This window comes from Bufo gargarizans, unplaced genomic scaffold (assembly GCF_014858855.1).
Source record: "Bufo gargarizans isolate SCDJY-AF-19 unplaced genomic scaffold, ASM1485885v1 original_scaffold_2009_pilon, whole genome shotgun sequence".
NCBI lineage: Eukaryota > Metazoa > Chordata > Amphibia > Anura > Bufonidae > Bufo > Bufo gargarizans.
Genome location: NW_025334601.1, coordinates 181,023 through 199,763, shown reverse-complemented (window position 1 = coordinate 199,763; position 18,741 = coordinate 181,023). Strand labels below are relative to the sequence as shown.

Below are 18,741 nucleotides of genomic sequence, written 5' to 3'. Positions count from 1 at the left end.
TGGGCACAGGGAGATGAGCACTTCCATTGTGGAAGCGCTCATCTCCAGTCATCTGTATCGCCGTCCTCAGGACAGCGATACAGATGCCTGCCTGTGCTGCGGTAGGGGAGGGAGAGGCGTGTCCCTTTCCCTTCCTCTGATAGGCTGCAGGCCTAGTGCCTGCAGCCTATCGGAGGCCGGCGCAGGCGGCGCAATGACGTCATCGCGCCGCCTGAGCCATACAGAGTGGGACACAGGCCAGAAGAGGCTGCATCGCATCACTGACATGGAGGTAAGTATGTGTTTTTTTTTATTATGTACAATACTTTTACTGGCGGGGGCTGTTATTACTGGCAAAGGGGGGCTGTTATTACTGGCAAAGGGGGGGCTGTTATTACTGGCAAAGGGGGGCTGTTATTACTGGCACAGAGGGGCTGTTATTACTGGCACAGAGGGGCTGTTATTACTGGCACAGAGGGGCTGTTATTACTGGCACAGAGGGGCTCTTATTACTGGGGGCTGTTATTACTGGCACAGAGGGGCTCTTATTACTGGGGGCTGTTATTACTGGCACAGAGGGGCTCTTATTACTGGGGGCTGTTATTACTGGGGGCTGTTATTACTGGCAAAGGGGGGGCTGTTATTACTGCCATAAGGGGGGCTGTTATTAATGGCACGGGGGGGGGGGGCTGTTAATACTGGCACATGATTGGGGGCACTTTAGGGGCATCTACTGAGGCCACAAAGAAGGGGTATTTTATATGGGCTCTCTGTACAGTACAGTTTTATACTGGGACACATTATGGTGGGTACTATGGGGAAGGGGGGAGAGGAGTACTATGGGGTCATCTACGGGGGGCACTAAGAAGGGGTATTTTATACTTGCAAATTATGGGGGACACTGAGGGCATCTACTGGAGCATTTTATACTGGTACATTATGGGGGCACTAGCAGGAAGGGGAGAGAGGAGCACTATGGGGTCATTTACTAGGGGCACTATATAGGGGTATTTTATACTGGCACATTATGGGGGCACTATGAGGACATTAGCTCAAATGGGGGCATTACAAGGGGGTATTTTTTGCACTGTCACATTATAAGGAGAATTATTACTACTGGGGGGGGCATTATGGTGGGCTTTATTACTCCCCCATGGTATGACCCCCTAGTAGCAGCACCAGCCTCTCCCTGCTCTGCTATCCCTCTGCCCCTTCTCCAAATCCTTATTATGAAATCTTTCTCATTAGGATAAAACATATCAGCTCCGCCGAGACCACCAAGGGCCAAGCCAAGTAACTGTTCATGTGGAGTATGTTTGTTATACACATATAGCCTACACTGTGCCCGACAATATTTATTTTATTTTTAGGGGGGGGGGGGGGGGGGGTTTGCGCCACAAGTTCAGTTTGGGAGCTACGTTCTAGAGACAGGTTTGGGGGACAAAAAAAAACCTGTCTGACATTGGTGGCATATCCTAGCCATATACCACTGATGTCTCGGGTAAGATAACTCCTTTAATGCTGATCCATACAGGCAGATACTGAATTCCATCATGCAGTATCATCAGGGAGGTGTCTGACTGGTTCCTAATTTATTCTGCAACAGGACAACAACCTCAAACATACAACCACTGTCATTGAGAACTATATTCAGCATAAAAAAGAACAAAGAGTCGTACAAATGTTGACATGGCCCCCACAGAGCCCTGATCAGAAGATGTTAGTTCTCCAAGATGTCTGAAACAACTTACCTGCCAAATTCCTTCACAAACTGCGTGCACGTGTACCTAGAAGGACTTATGCTATTTTGAAGCCATATGGTGGTCACGCCAAACGTTTATTTGATTTTAGATTTCTCTTTTGTTCATTCACTTTGTATTTTGTTAACACTTTTCTATTTTTAAAAGCATTCTTACTTTGTAGCATTTTTTCTACACCTGCCTAAAACTTTTTCACAGTACTGTACATATAGATACAAAGAAGAAATATCACAGATCTAGAAGAAACAAGGCTGGCAGGAATTTATAATTTTATTATAAAATGCACAATATAAAATCCTTCTGAAAACATAATATTAGGACGTTAAAACAAAGACCTGAAAATTGTTGCAAGGGGTCAGCCTTGGTATGTTCTCCACAGCAATTTGTAAATAATTAAGTAGCAAACCTCGTTACTGGCAATTAACTAAAGACAATGGAAGAATATCCTCATTTTTTAATTATTATATTATGTGCAACAAACCTCACAAGGTGCAAACCTCTAAGTCCCTGCTATAGGACTTAGGACATAAGGGAGTGAAACTTAGAAAACTCCTGACATTCATTATCTTTGGTTACATGCTGAAGTGCCATATGTAACAAGTCTATATAATGACTCCAAGCCTGCAGCCTTTAGTGGCTCTAGCGTTTCCAGTGTAAGTCACGTTCAGGAAGCACAGTCCTTTCTTACTGAGCACTAATTGTTGCAGATGAGAGGAACATCACAGTCAGAATGTAGCTCTGAGAGTCCAGACCCTACTTTCTGAAATTCACAATGCGAGAGGTTCAGCTTTCTGAAGGAGGTTTCTACCCCGCTGTCACACATGCTTTCATGGTTCTGCTGCTTGTATTCATCAGATGCTGCGGTCACAGGATCTACAGAAAAAAAAATAAAAAAAAAGCTGCTCAATGTCTCTAAAAGGAGGAATTATTGGGGGAGATTTATCAAATCTGGTACGCGAGGTCACCGCGCTCACCACGTGGTGAGCATGATTACGTCATCAAAGGTCCTTTTGCAGGTCCTCAAAAAAGAAGAAAGAGGACGATGCCGGCTGCGTGAACAAGTGGATGTGAGTGAGGTGAGTAATTTTATTTTATTTTTTTAAACCCCTCAAGCAACATTTTACTAAGAATTCTGTATTAAGATTATTATTTTCCTTTATAACCATGTTATAAGGAAAAATAATACAGTAAATAGACTTTCATCAATTTACTAACATCATCTCCTAGCAACCATGCGTGAAAATCGCATTGCATCTGCACTTGCTTGCGGATGCTATGCCATTTTCACGCAGCCCCATTCATTTCTATGGGGCCTGCGTTGAGTGAAAAACACAGAATATAGAACATGCTGCCATTTTCACGCAACATACAAGTGATGCGTGAAAATCACCGCTCATCTGCACAGCCCTGTAAAAGTGAATCGGTCTGGATTCAGTGCGGGTGCAATGCGTTCACCTCACTCATTGCACCCTCGCGGAAAACTCGCCCATGTGAAAGGGGCCTTAGGCCACCAGTATTTTACACCAGTATTTGTAAGCCAGAAACAGAACCTAAAGAGAAAAATTATCATGGGTTCCTCTTCTGTGTTATAGACCTGTTCCTGGCTTAAAAATACTGACTATGTGAAAGTGGTCTTAAAAAAAAAAAGGGTGTCAAAACCTGCATATTACTAAAAGATGATTCTATGAAAGACGAAGTTGTGGTTGTGCCACATATAAAATTATTTGTGGGCTTCGCTATTGAAGGCAAAATGGTAAATGTCTCTCTACCTACACAATTTATTACAGTTCACCAAAGTTATGGTCCCAGAAAGGCAGGGAGTGAAAAACCAAAATGATCACTGTTACTACCAGAAAGTTGGAGTCATCTGGTAGTTTCATACCTAATATACTTAAGTTATACAGCAGGGGTGCACAACCCGCGGCCCGCATGCGGCCACCAGTTTAAATTTTTTTTTTTAAAACACAAATAAAAGAAAAAAATATATATGATGTGGCAAGAAAATAAAAGGAAAAATTTCAAAATAAAGAGTGTTCACTGTCCCCTAACAGTCTTTTTATGATCCCTTGGGGGACACATTATGTGGCAAATATATATTTAAAAAAATTATAGAAAATTTAAAAATAAAAACATAAAAAATAATAAAATACAAATAAAAGGAAAAAATAAAATGTGCTAAATAGTAGTGTTTATTGTCCCCCAACAGTCTTTTTCTGACTTCTTGGGGGACATATTATGTGGCAAAAATATATAAAGTAATAATTAAATAATAAGTAATAAACCAATTATAAAAAAAATAATACACTAAAATAAAATAAGTGAAAAATTAACAAAAAGTGTCAGTGTCCCCAAAGGTCTTTTCATGACATCTTGGGGGATATTATTTGTAGCAAAAATATATTAAAAATTAAGTTAAAAAAGCTAAAAATAATAAAATACATAAAAGAATAAACACCCACACCAACCAAAACCATCGCCAAACTATACGTATTATATAACAAAACGACCGACACAAAATAGGGGACTAATTATAATAATTTATTTTGGTGGCAGTTTGCATATTTAAAGAATAAGGAGTTATAGTTTGAAAAAAAATACTTTAAAAATGTTTTGTACAGTTTCCCCTAAATAAAAATAAATTATAAGGCCCTATGTGTTAAGTTAACAATTTTAGCAAAAATTATTTTGGTAGTCCCAACACACAAAAAAGTTCTAACAACCGTTCGAACCACCACGTGCACTAAATCACAAAAAAAAGTGTCTGTTCAGGCCTGGTTATTAAAGTGTTAACCAATAAGTGCTTTCCCCACTAATAAGGGAAAATTGCTTACTGGTTATTGCATGGCGCCTGTAACTGGCAGGAGGTGGTAATAACCAGGGAGCGCCATTCTCTTATTTGCGGCCCCTTGAAATAGAGCAATGTGACAATGCGGCCCTCAGACCAAAAAAGGTTGTGCACCCCTGTTTTAGAGCATGGACCAAGTTAAGCTAATATCCATAGATATGCTCACCTCTTTCCTGTGTTTCAGAAAGAGAATCAGAAGCTTTGGGTGTATGTTTAATGCTTGGCTGTGACTGCTCAATGACATCAATAGCTTCTGTGAATGACATTGTTTTCAAGGCTGTAAGTAGTTCTGCTACTGTTCCTCCGGAAACCTAGAGTAAAGTGAGAAACGTGAATTCAGGAACATAAACGTGGATGCTGTCATTTAATTGGAGCTTCCACCAACACAAGTAAGGTTATGTTCACATCTTGACTAAAAGTAATCCGGCAGTCTGTTCTTGCAGAGGAACAGACTACCAGAGACCGTATCAATCATGGCCAAATACCGCCAGATCCCCCTTAACTATAATGTTCACATCTTGACTAAAGGTAATCCGGCGGTCTGTTCTGGCACAGAAACAGACTACCAGAGTTACCGAATCCAGCTTGGCAAATACAACTGGATCCCCATTGACCAGTAGTCTGTTCCTCTGCCACAACAGACTACTGGACTACTTTGGTGTAGATGTGAACCTACCCTTACCCTCATTTTAATTATTTATTTGGTTATCAAATTGCTAAATTAAAGAATAAAGAGAATTAAAAAAAAACTGCCCTATCTGTCATGAAAAAGAGTTGCAAAAATATTTTTTTTATCCCAACAAGTAAAAAAGGGTTAGGAATGTTAAACTAGTAAGTGTGCTAAATCACAAGAATGTCCTAGTCATAAAGGCATAAGGGACTGGAATATGAGATCATGAAGCTGTGAAATAATAATCTGTAGTCCTCAAGCACACAACTGTATTTTGCATCCGTGTCCAGTCTGTTTTTTTTTTTTTGCATATTGCACATGGACCCATTCAGTTCTATGTCATCCGTGTGCTGTCTGTATCCATAAGTCTGTTCCGCAACTGATTGAATATGTCCTATTCTTGTCCGTTTTGCAGACAAGAGCAGATATTTCTATTTATGGGTTTAAGAAAAATGCGAATTACACATGGAAGGTATTGCATTTTGCAGATTTGTGGTTTGTAGACCACAATATGGACACCTTACTTACATGCTGCCTACTGTATATACTCCACTACTCCTTACAATTAAGGAAGCAAAAATAAGCAAAATGATGAAAGTTGTGGAAACCCTGTGCATCAGACCATGACACAAAAGGAAAAAGTAGAAGGCAATGTATAAAAAGGCAATGGCTATGAGTTCCCCTTCTAATGTGATCTTATGCCTAACACAAGATCAAGAATGAGAAATATAGGTTGTTATGCTTTTTGATTGAGAAGTTTAGTATGCAGTTGTAGCTTGAAGTGTGTGTAGGCACAGTGCTAGAATCCAAGTAAATGGGTACTGACGACCTGAGATCAGCCATTCCTAAAATAATTCTGTCCGTCCGCTCTCACTGCTCATCTGAAGCACAATGCTGATGTTCTATCCCTATCAACAAATATTTCTTCAAAATTAGTCACCCAAACATACAGGGGTATTCTAAAGTAAAAAAAAAAAAAAAGCTTCCCCAATAGTGTCGGAGTCCCTACATGGGTCATGACACACGGGGCCTTGTGTAAAGGCGTTGGCTTTAGGGTTCCAACCAAGGAATCTACACTCACCTAAAGAATTATTAGGAACACCATGCTAATACGGTGTTGGACCCCCTTTTGCCTTCAGAACTGCCTTAATTCTACGTGGCATTGATTCAACAAGGTGATGATAGCATTCTTTAAAAATGTTGGCCCATATTGATAGGATAGCATCTTGCAGTTGATGGAGATTTGAGGGATGCACATCCAGGGCACGAAGCTCCCGTTCCACCACATCCCAAAGATGCTCTATTGGGTTGAGATCTGGTGACTGTGGGGGCCATTTTAGTACAGTGAACTCATTGTCATGTTCAAGAAACCAATTTGAAAATGATTCGAGCTTTGTGACATGGTGCATTATCCTGCTGGAAGTAGCCATCAGAAGATGGGTACATGGTGGTCATGAAGGGATGAACATGGTCATAAACAATGCTCAGGTAGCCCGTGGCATTTAAACAATGGCCAATTGGCACTAAGGGGCCCAAAGTGTGCCCAGAAAACATCCCCCCACCATTACACCACCACCACCAGCCTGCACAGTGGTAACAAGGCATGATGGATACATGTTCTCATTCTGTTTACGCCAAATTCGGACTCTACCATTTGAATGTCTCAACAGAAATCGAGACTCATCAGACCAGGCAACATTTTTCCAGTCTTCAACAGTCCAATTTTGGTGAGCTCGTGCAAATTGTAGCCTCTTTTTCCTATTTGTAGTGGAGATGAGTGGTACCCGGTGGGGTCTTCTGCTGTTGTAGCCCATCCGCCACAAGGTTGTGGCTTCACAAATGCTTTGCTGCATACCTCGGTTGTAATGAGTGGTTATTTCAGTCAACGTTGCTCTTCTATCAGCTTGAATCAGTCGACCCATTCTCCTCTGACCTCTAGCATCAACAAGGCATTTTCGCCCACAGGACTGCCGCATACTGGGTGTTTTTCCCTTTTTACACCATTCTTTGTAAACCCTAGAAATGGTTGTGCGTGAAAATCCCAGTAAATGAGCAGATTGTGAAATACTCAGACCGGCCCGTCTGGCACCAACAACCATACCACACTCAAAATTGCTTAAATCACCTTTCTTTCCCATTCTGACATTCAGTTTGGAGTTCAGGAGATTGTCTTGACCAGGACCACAACCCTACATGCATTGAGGCAACTGCCATGTGATTGGTTGACTAGATAATCGCATTAATGAGAAATAGAACAGGTGTTCCTAATAATTCTTTAGGTGAGTGTATGTAGATCAACTGTTTAGAAGTGTGCTGGAGTTTTGATATACACTGTTATTTTTTAAAGCCTCGGGGAAAGCCTTCTTTTTGTTTAGGAATACCCCTTTAAATTCCATACAAAAAGGACACCTATCCACTTCAAGTTATGTTTACCTCAAAATTGTCCAGTAATGTTTTGGAAGGTGAAGGGCTTAACCTAAAAGCATTATTTAAAATTCCCAAGCCAAGGTGCTGTGCCAGCGTGGACCAGTTCTTGTCTGCATCTTCACTTTGTAACAATGAGTAAAGCTTCTGCTTTGAGTCTTCGCTGAGGATGTTCATGTCTCCTAGAAAACAAAGATTGTTAAATCTTAAAGGGGTAACCTGGTGTAGAAAACAATTTTAGGTTTGTAATAATAAGTCAGACTGAACAGCAGCTACAAAATATCTGTATAAGGGTACTTTCACACTAGCGTTTTTCTTTTCCGGCATAGAGTTTCGTCCTAGGGGCTCAATACCGGAAAATAACTTATCAGTTTAATCCCAATGCATTCTGAATGGAGAGTAATCCGTTCAGGATGCATCGGGATGTCTTCAGTACAGTCTTTTTGACTAATCAGGACAAACATAAAACCACAGCATGCTACGGTTTTATCTCCGGCCAAAAAAACTGAAGACTTGCCTGAATGCCGGATCTGACATTTTTTTCAATAGGAATGTATTAGTGCCGGATCCGGCATTCAAAATACTGGAAAAAAATAGAAACTGATCCGTTTGTCCGTATGACAAACAGGCAGACGGATATGATCTTGCAAGGCATTTGTAAGACTGATCCGTCTACAAATGCTGTCCATTTGCATGCAGATTGCCGGATCACTCTGCCACAACTGTGAAAGTACCCTTAACCAACATTGGTCACTGTTTAAAGGAGTTCTCTGGGATTTTTCATAACCTCAGGATAGGTAATCAATATCAGATTGGTGGGGGTCCAACACCCGGCACCTCAGCTAATCAGTTGTACTAGGAGACCGCGCACGCAATGCGCATGTGCCATCCCCATTCTCTCATACAGCAGCGAGCAGGAAGAGAGAAAGGAGACGGCACGTGCGCACTGTATCTTTATACAGCTGAATGGCGGGGGTGCCGGGTCTCGGAACCATGCCGATCTGATATTGATGACCTATAGTGATGCCTTTAGGAGGCATTCAGTCATAATCGAAGTCTATGGGCCACATAACAGATCCGTCTGGTTTCCCTTATGCAGGAGGCCGATATGTTATGCCCATAGACTTCTATTTAAGAGGCATTCAGTTATGCATTCCGTCATAGAATTCCGTTATGGCCCGTGGTAATGGAATTGTAATAAAATCCCAACCCCGAACTCAAACTTGTAAATCCCAATTCGCTCATCCCTAGTGTTGGCCATATGCTGATGAAATTTCAGAAATGGCATAACTCAGAGTGCTGCCATGTGCAGCTCTAAAAATGGTCCCTCCTTTTCCCCATGCAAGTTGAAGTAGTGATGTCAGCAATTGTGCGGTCTGTACCTGCATATGTGATTAACACTTTAGGTGCCGGTACAGAAGAAGATGCAGCCGGGATAGTGGTTAGGTGGACAAATCAAGAAACTACCGCCATGTTAGGAGCAATGAACGCTGTGTCCAGTGTTTACGCAAGGGCAGACAGTGTAACTTGTGTTTGTGATGTGCTAGTGTACAGAACATGTATAATTAGTACTAATAACAATATTTTTAGACTAAATAATTTTTTTAGTTTTTTAAGACTAGCAGCATGCAGCCAAGCCATCTCCACCTGTTGCAGCCAAATTGTAGTCATTGGCTGCCGCTGGTGAGCATAGTTTGGCATGGTCTGCCATCTGTGTCGTCTGGACATACCCTAAAGATTTACAGAGACGACAAATGTAAGTTACTAATCTATTTTATTGATCTAAACGCTTTATGTCTACAGCTCTTTAACAGACCTGTGTCCTGTTCTTACAGACTACAAACCCTCTCTTCTACTGTATCCATTGAAGAGTGGCCTAAGAATTCTGTTGTAGCTTTCAGTGGCATGAAGGGGAGTGTTATAAATATTCTTATGGCCAATTATGATACGTACCTTGTAAATTGGTGTCCTCAGAAGATACTGGTGACATGTATGGTTTACCGTTCAATATTTCAAGGACCTGTGAGACATCATGTGAGAGGAATGAAAAATTATAAACTAAAAAGAGAATATAAATCATCATTTACTGTAGTTCTTTCCTCAAAGCTGAAAGTCAAGCATGAGGGTCCTGGGCTGCTGCACACAGTAATGCCTTTAGGGCTGATCTGTTCTGCCATTCCACACTGTCCTCAAAATCTTCACACCCACTATCAACAATAGATCACCAGGAACCTATGTAAGTACATATGACCCCCCTCTCCCCTAATTGAGATTTTGATCTATGCAGAGAATCCATTTAAAAACAAAACGGGGCACCAAAGGAAAACTACTGTATGCTATTTACTGATGCTTTCTTTGTATATAACTGTCCAATTAATATTTTATTTTACATTTTTTCTTTTATTAAGTTTTTCAATGCATGATGTTAATGAACTGATCTCTATTGCTCTGTACATTCTGATTTATGCAGTCATTTAGTAAATACTTTTAACCTGTTTGAAGGTAATTCTTATTGTGTTTCTCATTCATATACATAGCTGTGTTCAATATTTGTTCAAAATTCTGGTGGCTTAGTTTGGTCCAAGCAATGGTTTAGTTTCAGTCGACAGCACCATTCAGAGGTTGCTTTCACACAACCTTATTTTCGGTCCGCATCTGATCCACATTTGTAATCAGATTGTGCATGGACCTATTCATTTCCAAGGGCCTGCAAAAATGTGGAGAGCACACAGACGTCATCTGTGTGCAGTCTGAGCCGCAAATCATAGACCATGTCCTATTGAATATTTTGTGGACAAGAATAAGCATTTTTCAGTGGGACTTATAGTTATCACAAAAAACTGCCAACCTACTGAGGTCACCCCTGGTAAAAAAAAAAAAAATGCAACAATATACTGTATCATGTGGAACTTTGTCATTAGGGATTTCATGTCCTGTAGCCACTCCGGAAAGATATGACATAATCGTGGAGGCAGTATCACTACAGCCTAGTCTTCGCACTAGAGCATGGTGGATGATTTTCAAATTAAGAATATATTATAGACCCTTTTCTCCTATTTTTGGAAGGTTTGTATGGAAAACTCTTGAAAACGTGCCATAGTTATTAAAACTCTGTATTGTGGGTGCTTAGAGGTCTATGACCATTATTGGCTATGGACCCAAATAAATCTGTGCTCCATGTGTAACTGCAAAAAAAAGGTTGACCATACACACAGTATGCCTGTGGACCACAATTCCCCATTTTTCCCTTACAACAGAGGTTGCAGCACTGTCAGACTTCTATACACTCTTGGCCAAGATTACCTAATATGTGTGGCCAGTTGTAAGATACTGCATAATTCAGAAACTATTTTGTGAAGAATACAGGGAAAAACAACTACTGCTTACCTCATCACTGATGGCCATGTCTAGTGGTTTTGTACCAGGGACAATTCCTTCATCTACATCACTGTCATCCTCTGTGTTCCCAGGAATGTAGAGGGGTTCAAAATTTTCAATGAAGCAATCAGCACCTAGACAATAATAAATTTTAAGTTCAGATCTGCCATAGTTTTGAATTCAGTCAGGGTAAAATCAACTTGAACTTGTATGGTCTCCACATGCTTCATATCTTGGTTTGCTCTCACACACCAAAAATATGCTAAGGCTAGGTCTACACGTCGACATTTGTTGCGCGACAGATAGGGCGCAACATTTGTCGCGCGACATTTTGTTGCACGACAATTTTTATAATGGCAGTCTACGGTGTCGCACTGCAACATGCGACATGCTGCGACTGCGACGCGACAGTTGCAGAAAAATCCATCTCGAATGGATTTTCTGCGACTGTCGCAGTCGCAGCATGTCGCATGTGGCAGTGCGACACCATAGACTGCCATTATAAAAATTGTTGTGCGACATTAGTGCAACAAAATGTCGCGCGACAAATGTCATTGTGTAGACCTAGCCTAACTGCTTCTTCAACTAAGCCTGGCTTAATTCCGTTTTACTCTCCAAATTTCTACCAAATACAGGAATGGCTTCCAGTAGAAAAACAAATCAAAACATTAACATTGATAAAACCCCATAATCCCTCTCCTGGCATGCATTCTCATTTTGGTTAAAAGGAAATACTCAAGGTTTACACTGAAATTGTCCCTAGCATGTATTTATGACCGAGAATACCTGAGTGGGAACCAGGACATGTGTGACCTATTAAATGTGTTTAGCACAAAGGGCATATATCGTCTCTATGAAAAGGTGGGTATTTTGTTCCTCAATGGACAAAGAAGAATGAGGTTAGCTTTTTTTCTTTGTGGTTACACCATGCATTAGGAGTGCTGCTCTTAAGTGATTGTACTGCATTAATTCCATCAATATGATCTGTCAGGCACCGCTCCCTCTCCTCAATAGTGCAGACAACCACAGCAGACCAGTTAGTCACATTAAAACCAGGTGGACATACCTGCTGCTTTCAGGAGTGCAGTCAGTTTTGTGGAGCCTTTACCAGCTGCTATGTGGAGAGGGGTATTTCCATCGTAGGTTGTACTGTCCACACAAGCATCTCCCTGTAAGAAATCACTTAATATAAAATTCTTTACAAACACTATTCATGGAGCCATTTTTAGTGATATGTTTAACCCACAACTAATGTAGTTAATTAATCCACTCACATAACTATGGTACAATAGAATTGTTTAGTGAGGTTTGACCCTCCAGTAACTAAATGTATACCATGCCTATTTCCAAAGCATTATTGCTGAGAATATATTAGGCTGCTACAATTAGTAGTCAAAGATGCACTTTGCTCATTACGCAAAATGACGTACATGTATGCTATTAGTGGTCAGGGTAAGTATGGAGTAGGCTTACAAGTGGACCCTGCTACATACGTGGCAAGTGCTGGCTGTGTAATACAGCTGACACCTGGCTGCAATTACTCCAGTCATGGTCATTTAACCCCTCAGATAGACAACGTGGCAAATGGGAGGTTAGACAGAGGGAGGGGGCAAAATCACAGGGTTGTCTGATTACTTGTTATGGCAACTTGTGTCAAACTGCCTCTTAAGCTCAGCCTTTGGCAGGGCTTGAAAGGAAGCCATTAAAAATACCATAGACTTCAATAGTATATCATTGCAGGCTATGGTGTAAGTGATCAAACAATCACATGTTCAAGTCCACTAAGACAAAAAAAAAAGTGTTTTTAAAAATATAAAAAGCACAAAATTAAACATTCAAATCACTCCTTTTCCCAATTTTACATATAAAAATAAAGAATGAAAAATTAACATAGTTCATATTGCCGTTTTAAAAAAAATGTCTAAACTATTAAAAATATTTTTCATGCCAGATGAACGCTGTAACAGAAAAAAATAACTGCCTGATTCATTGTTTTCTGGTCACTTTGGCCCCCCAACCCAAATTAAATAAAAAGTGATTAAAATGTTGTATGTATCCCTAAAAAGCTACCAGCTGTGTAGACAAAAATATAAAAAAAAGTTATGATTTTCAGAATGTGGAGAGGCAAAACTATTTTTGTTGACATTTTTTATTTTAAAGGCTATGTAAATTTTGAATCATTGTATTCATACTGACCCGCAGAATAAGGGCTCGTTCACATGAACGGATTTTGCGTTCCATATACGGGCCGTTTTCTGCATTCCGCATACAGAGCCATTCATTTCAATAGGTCCGCAAAAGATGCGGACAGCACTCTATGTGCTGTCTGCATCCGTTGCTCAGTTCCGTGGACCCACAAAAATTATGAGTCCTGTCCTATTCTTGTCCATTTTGCAAATAAGAATAGGCATTTCTATAATAGGCCTGCTGTTCCGTTCCGCAAATTGCGGAAGGCACCACACAATTTGCGGACCGCAAAAAACGGCACGGTTGTGTGAACGAGCTCTAAGGTTGTAATGCGTTTTTCACACACAGTGAACGTTATAAAATTGAAACCCAAAAATCATGGTGGAAAAAAAAAAGTTGAGGCTCTTGGAAGACTGGAAGGAAAATAATTGGGTTTTCCAGGATTTGTAAACTGATTGCCTATCCTGAGGATATACCATCAATATTAGATCAGCGGGAGAATTACAGAGCTCCATCCATTGTGTACTGACAGAGCTGGTAACTGCAGCGCTGCTCCCTTTGACTTAATGGGTGCAGTGCTGTACTTACCAGCTCCATCCACTATGCAGTGTATGGAGCTGTGTAGTTGCGCCTGAGCTACAAGGTAACTATTGACTGGTGAGGGTGTTGGACCCTGCCAATCTGATATTGATAGGCCATCAATATCAAAATCCTGGAAAACCCTTTTAAACAGTTTTTAATAATGGAGAAAACCATACTTTTACTTAGATTTCTTGGTTTGCAAATGCATTTGAATGGCAAGGAATTTACACAGTCAGTGCCTATTATTACCACACTGAACAAATGGGAGACACTGTAAATAAGACCCACCTCAAGAAGAAGACAGCCTGCCAGGGAGATGTTGTCTTGATCCACGGCCAGGTGGAGGGGGCTTCTCCCGGACTTCTGTTCCTGTGCATTCACATCTGCCTTTGCTGATATCATTAGTCTAAGACAGGGCATGCTATTTGCGATAACTGCTTCATGAATTGCATTCAATCCTGTATGCAAACACAGTATTCTTATAGTTCTAGACATTTTACATGAAGGGCTTTCCGATAAATATGTTCATTCTGAATATGGAAGCATACTCGCATAGCTTCAATATCTTAAGGTGGCCATATACCTTAAATAACTATTGGTCGAATTTTCATATCGGCGAGTTATTTATGGTGACTCTCCTCTAAACATGCACGCTGGACATGGCCTAAATGTGAAGAGAGGAATAAGCCACTGCCAGAGAGCTCTGGTAGCAGCTACTGTGCAAACAAAGGACAGGGTATGTTGAAATTTAACATGCCCAATCTTTTTTTTCCATTTACTTTTATGGAACAGTTCTGTCTGTTCAAGTGAATACTACAGAACCGTCCCACAGAAGTGAATGGGGACGCCATACTTGTAGTTACACCTGCTCACCACTGCAATTGCTGCAGCGATCAGGTAAACAGAGCAGAGAATCGTATGAACGCTTCCTTCTTTTCAAACAGCTGATTGGTGGGGGTGCCAGGGGTCAGACCCTCTCTGATATCATATTGATGACCCATCCTGAGGACAGGTCGTGTGTCGGCATCTTAACTGTATAATTAAAAGGCCATGCATTTTTATTTATTTTTTATCTCTGAAAAACCAAAGCTTCACTTTGGCATGAGTAAGTAAACCAGAAATACAGGAGCAGCAAAGTGAATGAGATTTCAACACGTAGAAGTTGGTCTGCAGTAGGATTTAGGCCCCTTTCAGACGAGCGAGTGTCACGCTCCGGCCTCACAGCGAGGCACCCGGCCTGAACTTCCAGCACTCACGGGTTGCATTGTATTGATTTATGATGCTATGTAACCATTACAGTTCTGGAATGTATTGGACAACACTGACAGCATTATGTCAGTGTAATCTAATACATTCCAGAACTGTAAGGGTTACCTAGCATCATAAATCAAGATAATGCTATGCGACCCATGAGTGATGGAAGGTTAGGACAGGTGCTGCGCTGCGAGTCCGGAGCATGACACTCGCTTGTCTGAAAGGGGCCTAAATCAGCAGCATGCCCCTCTCAATGTAGAGGGATGAAATCTGCTAAATTAATGGCAAATTCTGTGCTTTCCGATGCATGTAGATGCAACCCAACAGTTACTTACCCTCATTGTTTGGAAGATCGATGATCTTAGTTATCTTGGGATGATTAAGGAGAATGCTTAAGGTCGCTGCGTCACCTCCTCTGCATGAAAGATGCAGAACAGAATTTCCATTGCGGTCTAACATTAATGGGTCTCCTCCTGCTTTCAGGATCTCTTGAACAATGTCAGCTTGATGAGTGATAACAGCCAAATGTAATGGTGTCTACAAATTTTAAAAGATTTATATGATCAGTGTCACATTTTTAAGAGTGGCTAATTATTCTATTTTCACACTAGCACTAAACTGGTAGAGGAACAGCGTGCCGGAGTTCATTGTATCCAGAATAGCAGGGTACCACCTTTTCCCACCTGAGCCCATTGACTATAATGGGTCCCTGTGAGTTGCAGCGCACTAATGAGGGAAATATGCTGGATTCCCCCTGCGTCCCATTATAGTCATTGTGGCCTGGCGGTGCACTGGCAGTTTCTGACTATGTCGGTTGCGACGAACTCCAGCAGGCTATTCCTCTACCGGAACAGTCTAGTGCTAGTGTGAAACTAGCCTTAGATACATGATAAGTCCAACTAATGCCTCCCTAATAATGCATTATTCTTGATAATAGGAAAATAAGAATTGGCAAAGATTGAAAGACTATCACTGTCCATTTAAAGCTATTGTAAAAGCCTCATATTTTATAACTGAGTAGAACAATGGAAATAATAGTGCTGATGTGAACGTGCCCTTATATACACAATGTTGAACTGGTGACATACCTGATACAGATCATTTCGCACATTGATAATATCCTCACATATAATTTCTGAAGTTATCTCTAGGAACATCTTAACAAGTGCAGATTGAAGATGAATAACAGACAGATGAAGAATACTGAAAAAGAAAGAACAGTCTTATTCTGAGCTCTTCAATACAATAAAATATTTCCAGAAGAAGTTGTTGTGCAGTTCTTTTCTTACTTGTCTCCGTTCTCATCTTGAACTGACGCTAGATGGCGCTGCACGGCCAGCAGTGTTCTCACATCTCCTGTTACTGCGAAGTCAAACAAGGAAGCAGCATGTCGCTTTGCAAGTTGCACAGTCTTTTCTAATAATTCACAACCTGAGGAAAATAAGTCTAATAGTCATCCCCTGTGATACATCAGCCCCCATACGTTTTTTTGACTTGCAACCCTAGAAACATGAAAATGATCCCTTCTAACAGTATGTAAGTGGGTTATCCTGTACACCTCCAATGTAGGAGGATGATGATGATTGAGGCAACAACGACAAAGATACAAGTTCATAGGAAGAAGACAATGGTGCACTATTCCTCTACCAGGAAAACCATATGGATAGACAAAACAGAAGGAATGTTCCTCTAGTGTTGGGAAACTCGCCGTGGTAAAAAAAATAAAAACAATAACCCACCGGTAAAGTTTCATTAAAAACTGTGTGTATGTCTAAGGCTACTTTCACACTCGCGTTTTGGGCGGATCCGTCATGGATCTGCAAAAACGGATCCGTTACAATAATACAACCGCATGCATCTGTCATGAACGGATCCGTTTGTATTATCTGTAACAAAGACAAGACTGATCCGTCATGAACTCCACTGAAAGTCAATAGGGGGCGGATCCGTTTTCTATTGTGCCAGATTGTGTCCGAGAAAATGGATACGTCCCCAATGACTTACGTTGTGTGCCGGCAGCGTTTTGGTGTCCACCTCCAGAGCGGAATGGAGACGGAACGTAGGCAAACTGATGCATTCTGTGCGGATCCTTTTCCATTCAGAATGCATTAGGGCAAAACTGATCCGTTTTGGACCGCTTGTGAAAGCCCTGAATGGATCTAATAAACGGAAAGCCAAAACGCGAGTGTGAAAGTAGCCTTAGCTGGCCTAAATCCTTCTAGCTGCTGGACTTGTATTTTGCCTAGGGACGAACCATCCGAACATGACTGTGCTAAGATTTATAAGCAGCCAGTGAACTCAGATGACAGGAGAACACAATACACAAGACATCACATAGTGGGAAAACAAGATGATTTTTGTGAATATAATGATTCCTCCATTCCCTTCTTAAAGGGATTATCCCATCAGTATAAACCTTGTCCATATGCCTTATTAGTGCATATGGTTATCACAGAGAATCATCCCCACACTTGGTCACTTTTGTCCCATAGCAGTAAATGGAGAAAGCAGCATATGCACGGCATGCTCTACATTTAAAGGGAACCTGTCACGGAGATTTTGTGTATAGAGCTGAGGACATGGGTTGCTAGATGACCGCTAGCACATCCGCAATACACAGTCCCCATAGCTCTGTGTGCTTTTATTGTGTAAAAAAAACAATTTGATACATATGCAAATTAACCTGAGATGAGTCCTGTCCCTGACTTATCTCACGTACAGGACACATCTCAGGTTAATTTGCATATGTATCAAGTCGTTTTTTTTACACAATAAAAGCACACAGAGCTATGGGGACTGTGTATTGCGGATGCGCTAGCGATCATCTAGCAACCCATGTCCTCAGCTCTATACACAAAATCCCTGTGACAGGTTCCCTTTAAGGCTGGACCTGTTCTAGAGTTAACAGTGGGTCCCAGAGGATGTAACCACACCCAAGAGAAAGTTGTGGCATATTCTATCCATACTGTATGCCATAGATGTCTCAGGTTGCAATACCTTTTTAAGGGAAATGTTTTTTTTTTTTTAATCCTCTCCACCCCCAACAAACAGGACCTGTGAGGGGACCTACACCTACCTGCTCCTTGCTGCTTGGTTCCAGCTCTGTGGTTCCTGGACTGTCTTCATTAGTCCTCACAAGTAAAGTGCACAGATGTAGTCATGTGTGCTGCTGCAGGCAATGATGGGCTTCAGCGGTGATGTATCCCCAGGTGGAACGTCACTGCTGGGTCATGTGCCAAATGGGGACACTTCACCACCACACGTCACATCTCAGCCAATCACATTGCCAGCAAGTGACTTCTGTAATACTGACTGGCTGACAGCTGTTGACTAACAGACAAGACCCATTTGTTTCTGGTTGAACACACTACCATATTATGGCTGTGTAGGTACAGATCTAGCAAACATGTAAAATACAAAGTTGCAGCAAACTTTACACTGATAATTAACACAACAAAAAGCACATTAGGGTTCACTGCAATTGTGTATATAAGTGTCAAGTTAAACTTTGCTACATCTGTATGCTTACAATTGCAGACAGAAGTTATGAATGTACTTCATCTGATGCAAGTTACAGAAATATTCTCCTCTGAAGCATTGCTTTAAAGTGGATGTATAGTTGTGAACTGCATATCCGATGGTTGTACAAATAGGCACTCCGG

At 41.1% G+C, this 18,741-nt stretch overlaps 1 protein-coding gene across 1 annotated transcript in view; it reads right to left on the bottom strand.

Annotated features, from left to right (window-relative positions):
• Nucleotides 1-1,991: 1,991 nt before the first annotated feature.
• NFKB1 (nuclear factor kappa B subunit 1) overlaps nucleotides 1,992-18,741 on the bottom strand; it is a 124,695-nt gene continuing 107,945 nt past the window's right edge. The window contains exons 15-24 of the mRNA XM_044274701.1: nucleotides 16,369-16,510; nucleotides 16,168-16,282; nucleotides 15,415-15,616; nucleotides 14,114-14,283; nucleotides 12,123-12,225; nucleotides 11,066-11,190; nucleotides 9,632-9,698; nucleotides 7,688-7,860; nucleotides 4,751-4,895; nucleotides 1,992-2,612 (exon numbers count right to left, since the gene is read on the bottom strand). Of these exons, the coding sequence (XP_044130636.1) occupies nucleotides 2,434-2,612; nucleotides 4,751-4,895; nucleotides 7,688-7,860; nucleotides 9,632-9,698; nucleotides 11,066-11,190; nucleotides 12,123-12,225; nucleotides 14,114-14,283; nucleotides 15,415-15,616; nucleotides 16,168-16,282; nucleotides 16,369-16,510 (1,421 nt within the window). The 3' untranslated portion in view covers nucleotides 1,992-2,433. The remainder of the gene's footprint in view (nucleotides 2,613-4,750; nucleotides 4,896-7,687; nucleotides 7,861-9,631; nucleotides 9,699-11,065; nucleotides 11,191-12,122; nucleotides 12,226-14,113; nucleotides 14,284-15,414; nucleotides 15,617-16,167; nucleotides 16,283-16,368; nucleotides 16,511-18,741) is intronic.